This window comes from Eucalyptus grandis, chromosome 5, assembly GCF_016545825.1.
Source record: "Eucalyptus grandis isolate ANBG69807.140 chromosome 5, ASM1654582v1, whole genome shotgun sequence".
In the NCBI taxonomy this organism is placed as follows: domain Eukaryota; kingdom Viridiplantae; phylum Streptophyta; class Magnoliopsida; order Myrtales; family Myrtaceae; genus Eucalyptus; species Eucalyptus grandis.
Window position 1 is genome coordinate 26,206,171 of NC_052616.1, and position 6,620 is coordinate 26,212,790.

General features: G+C 37.9%; 1 protein-coding gene across 1 annotated transcript; it reads left to right on the top strand.

The window, feature by feature from the left end:
* The first annotated feature begins 4,997 nt into the window (after positions 1 to 4,997).
* Positions 4,998 to 6,258, top strand: LOC104444689 (abscisic stress-ripening protein 2). Its single transcript, XM_010058427.3, has 2 exons — positions 4,998 to 5,289; positions 5,789 to 6,258. Exons 1-2 carry the CDS (start codon positions 5,098 to 5,100, stop codon positions 5,972 to 5,974), a joined length of 378 nt encoding a protein of 125 aa, XP_010056729.2. The 5' UTR covers positions 4,998 to 5,097; the 3' UTR covers positions 5,975 to 6,258.
* The last annotated feature ends 362 nt before the right edge of the window (positions 6,259 to 6,620 follow it).

A 6,620-nucleotide genomic window follows, 5' to 3' on the forward strand; every position in this document is an offset into this window, starting at 1 on the left:
TCACTAGGTATGTAAAATATATTTTAATTTTATCTTTTTGGATATATTGAAGTGTGATTTGGTTCAATTCGGTTTGTTTTTCACACTAAATTACTTTTATTTGAAAAAGAATTTTACTGGAACTTAAAATCGATAAAGATTGCTAGATCTAGGTTGGGTGAGAGTGGAATTTTTTTTTTTTTTTAAAGAGATGTTATTTAAGCGTGCAAGTCCTAGCAATTTAATTTGGATCTATGAGAAGCGATGACAATGGTAATAGTGATTCCTCAAATGGGATTTAATTCAGAGGTAGGTTAATTGTCTTGTGATTCACTTGCGATTTAAAGTTTTACTAAGTTTCCATGTGCATGCCGAGCACCTCCGGAATTATTTTAATGACCTTAACTGAGCGGAGAGATAGAAAAACCTTTTCATATTATCTTTTAAAAACTAAGTATTTTTATCTTGATAAAAAAAAATTTGGATGAAGCGTTTTGCTATTTTTATAAATAATTGTAAACAACCATCTGTTTTTTTTTTTTTTTTAACTGGTTAACAACCAACTATTTATTTCTAATTTTATTTCCAAACAACTATTTGTTCCAAATTTAGAAATAAATAGATGGGAGAAGGATTTTATGAGGTGGGTTTATGCATAAAAGGAAAGTGGGTGGCTAATTGATAAGTGGGCATTATACGCTTTAATGGTAATTCTGAAAAACGGGGCCACCCTAGCCCATTGAATGCTTCTTGACTCGGGCAACATAGGCATTCTTGTTGGAATATAAATGACACTTTTGGTTTGATAATCTAGATCCAAAAAAATTAGCGAAAACTAAGATAAAGTTAATGGTTAAATTTTACTAAATTGGATGATTCCACTCATATATAATATATTGACTACATAATGAAGAAGGGTGGCAATTGGGCCGGGCCTGGTCGGGCTGGCACAATCAACTTATTTGGGCCCTAAGGCCCAGGATTCTCGTAGGAATATAAAATGACACTTTGGAGTTAATAATATTGATCTAATGACTTCAGCCCAAATAATAATAATAATAATAATAATAATAATAATAATAAAATAATAATAATAATAATAATAATAATAATAATAACAATAACAATAAAGCTAATAGTTGAATTTTCACTGAATTGGGTGATTCCGTGTTTACCTAATATATCGACTCACATAATGAGAAGGGGTGGCAATTGGGCTAGGCCGGGTAGGCCCAGCACAATCAACTTATTTGGACCCTAAAGCCCAAACTCCGGGCCTCAAAGGGATTCTGGTAGGAATATATATGACACTTTGGATTTAATAATATAGATCCAATAACTTCAGCCCAAAAAATAATAATAATAAAGTTAGTGGTTGAATTTTTATTGGAGGAGGGGTGGCAATTGGGCTGGGGCCGATAGAGCTGTGTCAATCAGGCCCATCTTCTCTCGAGATGACCTGGTAAAAGGCTCGGCCCAAATCGAATTATATGGGCCTGAATGTCCAAACTCTGGGCCCATCCACTTGACTGGTGGCCTTTGGGCCGGGGGGCTTTGCCAGTGGGCCCCCAAAAGCAAAAAAAAAAAGGAAAGTTCCTCCAATTAATCTCCCTTTCCTTCTCAAAATTCTCTCGATCCGATGCTAATGAACAATTACAACGATAACCATCAATTTGTCTCAAATGAACCTGGAAAATTACTTAATTGCACCTAAATATATTGTATTGAAGTCAAATCAGCCCTAAATTTTTTTAAAGTTTTGCTAATTTAATCGTAAGTCTTTATATAAAATTTTAATATAATCCTTCTAATTAATTTTTATCGGAGATCGCTGCCATGATACAAGCCACGTGCCGCCACGCAAGACAACTCTATCATTAGGTCATGGAAAAAAGAGCTTTGTATTTCAAAATCCTGCAATTTTGCGTAGCTACATAAATTCTATACTCTCGTGGCTCGATCGGATTTAGTCTTCTCCTGCTAGGATGCGACAGATGATCGAACGTTTTCTCGCGATGATGTGTAGATCCCATTAGATTTCGATTCGACGCGTACGTCAGGCGGTACTCTAGCCACGCGATGCCGGACAAGGCTGCTCCACGCAAGGATTTCGTCGTGTCATGCTGCTGCAACTTGGGAATAGGTGAAGAAGTCGATACTGGCTAAATCCTCGTGACGATGAGATCACTATCACACGGTATGGACGACGCGTTAAGGCGGATGAGGCGAAGACACGCCATCTTCGAAGCGTTCATTTTGGTTTTGTTCACAAAGACGAAGTCGCCGACGCGGCGAAGACCCGCCGTCATCCGAGTATGCATTTTAGGGGCGAACGCGAAGGCACCAAAAACCGACACGCGACTTCAGGAGGAGTGCATTGGGCCATATGTGCCCCTGATAAAACCATAGAAGACACAAAAACATTGAATCATAATGTCAAAACGCGTTTAATTTTTTTAGAAAAATCTTCATGTCACCATACGTCACCTCAAATCTTTGCAAAGTTTTTATAAGATATTGGAAGGTTCTTTTATTTCGGTGAAAAAGAAATTTAAATATGACTAATTTGGTCAACATCAAACTAAACGGTCTCTCAGTTTTGCATAATGCACACACAGCATCCTTGTATATGTATTAATCGATCAGCTTTCTTTCTTTCTTTCTATTTTCCTTCCAAGCCTAGCAAAAGAGCTGCTGGCCAACCCTTGCCAGCCATGAAGCCCTCAATCATCGTGGCCTTCACCCAGTCGCCAACAAGGGTCGCCCAGTCCTTGCCTTTCAGCTGGCAAGGATTAGCTGGCAATCCTTGTTGGAATTGGTAAGAAAAAAAAAGAAAATAAATAAACAAAGAAGAAAAATCATTAAAAAAAAAAAATTGGTCACATCAACCTCAACTGTCCTATGTAACACTAATGGCATCCACGTCAGTGATTTCCAATTAAACTTAGTCAGGTAAAACTCAATTGGCAACACGTGAAAATGTTTAGAACTCAATTGATGCAATTGAAAGGATTATAATTGAATTAGTTAAAATGTAATAGATTTATGACTTTTTGGATGATTTTTTTTTTCATAATGTGACTGTACTTTGTAAAATTGATTTGAAACAAAATTTGAAATCATTATCTTTGTATTTCAGTACGAAAAGATAATAGTAGCATTCATGCCCATAATTCATGCAACCAGCCCACGACATGGCCGGCCCGCCAGCCTGACCATGCGTGCCGATAGCCTGCTCGTGCCTGGCCATACCACCCGCGCGGCCTGCATCGTACTATACTGAAACTTAACAATATCCCAGATTTCCTCCTCTTAGTACTTCGGGCATAATTTCCTTCAAATGACTTCTAAATTGCAGGAAAACTTGATTCATCAAAGCTAGACATGTCGAGCTTTCAACCATGCATCATATGACCATATTAGAGCATTTCGAGACACCGACAATTCCGCGCCGGCAATAACGGGACCAGTCACTTTGGGGTGTTTCCAGGTCGAGATCTTCCTCAATGAAGAAGCTGCCCGAGCTGTTGAGCGAGCCATAGCCAATTGCCTTTCCTCCACGGCCGCCTTCGAAGCTTCCGGAGATCTTCGGGTTGTGCTTGAATTTCGGTTCTTTCTTGGTTTTTTTTATTGGTCTTGCCAACCTGGTTAGAACATGCCCAGTCTTGATTTTGGTCGTAGAGAATGGTATTTGGAATCCTATAGAAACAATGGAAAGTCAAAGAAGAGAATGTTCTTCAAATCATAACTGATACGATTGTTTTTCAAAGTATATATGCGTGGAGACATGCATTCAAAATGCAAGAAAACCAAGGCCAAAAAGGCATCATCTCAAACGAGCTTTGATATTTACCACTGGAAATAAAGATGTACAGCCTGCTTTCAAATAATAGGCAAAGAGTGTTAGTACTTGGATGCTTTGGACAATGCGCAATGTGCAATGAAGTCCTTGGATTTTTAATTTTACTTATTTATTCATTTATGTATGTCTTATTGATGTCCACCTTCTAATCACTACTAGATAATATCTACCCCATTGATTTTATATGTATATAGGTGTCAGCCAATTAAAAAATAAAGTCAATAGTGCCGGCATATAATAATCCCAAGAAGAAAGAGCATAAAATTGTGCACGTTCGAGGGAGTTACTAACCATCCCCGGGGTGTTATATGGCACAGACGAATAATTGAGCTGATTTAGCTTTGTCTGTCAAGTAGAATCAAAACGAGACTATCCATCGTTCCTCAACATCATGGAATGTCATTCTTTTTTACTACTCCACATGTAAGTATAAGTAGACAAGGTGTCAACAAATGCATTGATGGGAGCATATACAAACTAGTACTGCTATCTAATTAAATTTGGGTTTGGTCCCTTGAAAATTAATAGGAATATAACACCATGTCTCTTACAGACAATCTAAGAGTATAGCAGGAAAAAAAAAGAAAAAAAAATGGAAGTTTAGTAATGGAAAAATTAATATTTTCTCTTATTCTTAAAGCATCTAAAAAGAGACGATCACTTTTGCAAAAACAAGTCGGTATGAAATCACGGGACAATCCATAAAGCACATTCATGCGATAGGATTCCTTAATCAATAAGTTAAAACCACCCACCTCCACCAGGAAAGTCTCATCTTAGACTTTGGACCCCTACAATTACATTATTAAACAAATATTGCAATTCATCATCGGAGAAATCAAAGGAAAACGATAAAAACATCATTGTCAAGTATATGGTATTGTTAGAGCATTGTTCTCTAATAAATTTGTCCACACAAAAATCCCTTAACTAGAACCTCTCCCCCCCCCAAAAAAAAATCATCCCTTAATTTATTATTTTTTTGTTTGACATACAAACAACTGCTTTATCGAAAGAAGATAAAAAAAAAAAATGCATCGAGAAGAACCAGACTAAGCAATCCCGACCGTCCATCACGCGTTTAAGGCCTCCCGCGTTGGCCCGATTGGATGCAAGACTTTGCATGTGCCAACTTTCCCTATAAATACGCCCCTCCTTCTCTAACGGTCTCACAACGCATACCATACACTTCAGCTATAGTCCTTTCCCTGATTCTTCGTCAATTCTAGTATTCCTAAAAAAAACAACCACCAACCATGGCCGAAGGACACCACCATCACCACCACCACAACCATCACCACAGCCACCACAAGAAGGATGATGCCATCATGGAGCCTGGGGTCGTCTTCACGGAGCCTACAGTCGATTACAGGAAGGAGGAGAAGCACCACAAGCACCTCCAGCAGCTTGGCGAGGTTGGTGCCGTTGCTGCCGGTGCTTATGCCTTGGTAATAATTATCATCTTCTTTTCAATTCTTGAAATTCTTTTCCCATTTTATAATTTAGATAAAAAATTTGCATCTTCACCTTATTAACCTGAATCATCAAATTACTCACGAGAATTGGATGCAAAAGATCTCGATTAAATTGACATATTTCAACTCGACATGATAATGGCATGCCATGCAAGATTGGATCATCCTTATAAATGAACAATAGTTTGAATTTAATTTATTTCCTTCACCCATCAGCTAGAGGAATAAGATTTCCCTACAATTGGCTTAAACAAAAGACATAGTTGTAATCCATAGCACTATTTACATGATCAAATACTTCTTTTCAAAGTGACTAAATTAATTTTTTTTTTCTCGAACTTATCCCATGCTCAAAGCTTTTATAAAAAAAGTATACATAATAGAGAACTTTTTTTTTTTTGCTCCTTTCCTCTTTACCTTAACTCATTTTGTTTCGTGCACGCAATCCTGATTAATGATGCGCAAATTGCAGCATGAGAAGCATAAGGCCAAGAAGGACCCGGAGCACGCTCACCGGCACAAGATAGAGGAGGAAATAGCTGCCGCCGCTGCCGTTGGGGCTGTCGGGTTCGCCTTCCACGAGCACCACGAGAAAAAGGAGGCCAAGAAAAAAGATAAAGAGTCTCATCATGGCAAGAAGCACCACCATCACTTCTAAACCATGGAGGATCTCCGTCTCTTTTTGCTGCTATCTGTCTTGTTTATGTAATTTTATTTCCTTAGAGACTGCCTTCAATAGTCGCTGTACATTTGCGGAGGGTGGTTCTTGAATCTTGAATTCTGCTGCTTGTGAATGCTTCCCTGAGAGGATGAGCATGGGTGTGTTTGGGCTTTGTCTTGTACAGGTCGTATCTTGGGTGTTCTGATGATCTGATTTCTTGCGTTTACATGTCCACATATTGTTTTAGGTACAATGATTATATTGAATATTATTTTCCAAAACCAGTTAGCACACAGTCTTCGCATAGGATGGATCCACACCCGGTTAGTCAATGTCAATTAACTAAAACGCGATGGCGTCAAATTCAAAAAAATCACTTGATCGCAATGTTATATATAATTATAATTCAAAAAGTACGTAAAAAAGCTGTACATGACATAAAAGTATATAAGAGTTTCTTAGAATTGATGTTTTTGAGTCCTCCCATGAGGACACGTACAAATTAGCAAATTTATCTAATAATAGTATATTGCGATATCTTCATCGTGACGTCACTAAGCACATTAACATTTTCTACTAATTTGGTGGGATCTATGTGCTAGGTGCATGTCTTTATCATCATCCATTATCGTGATTTTTTCCA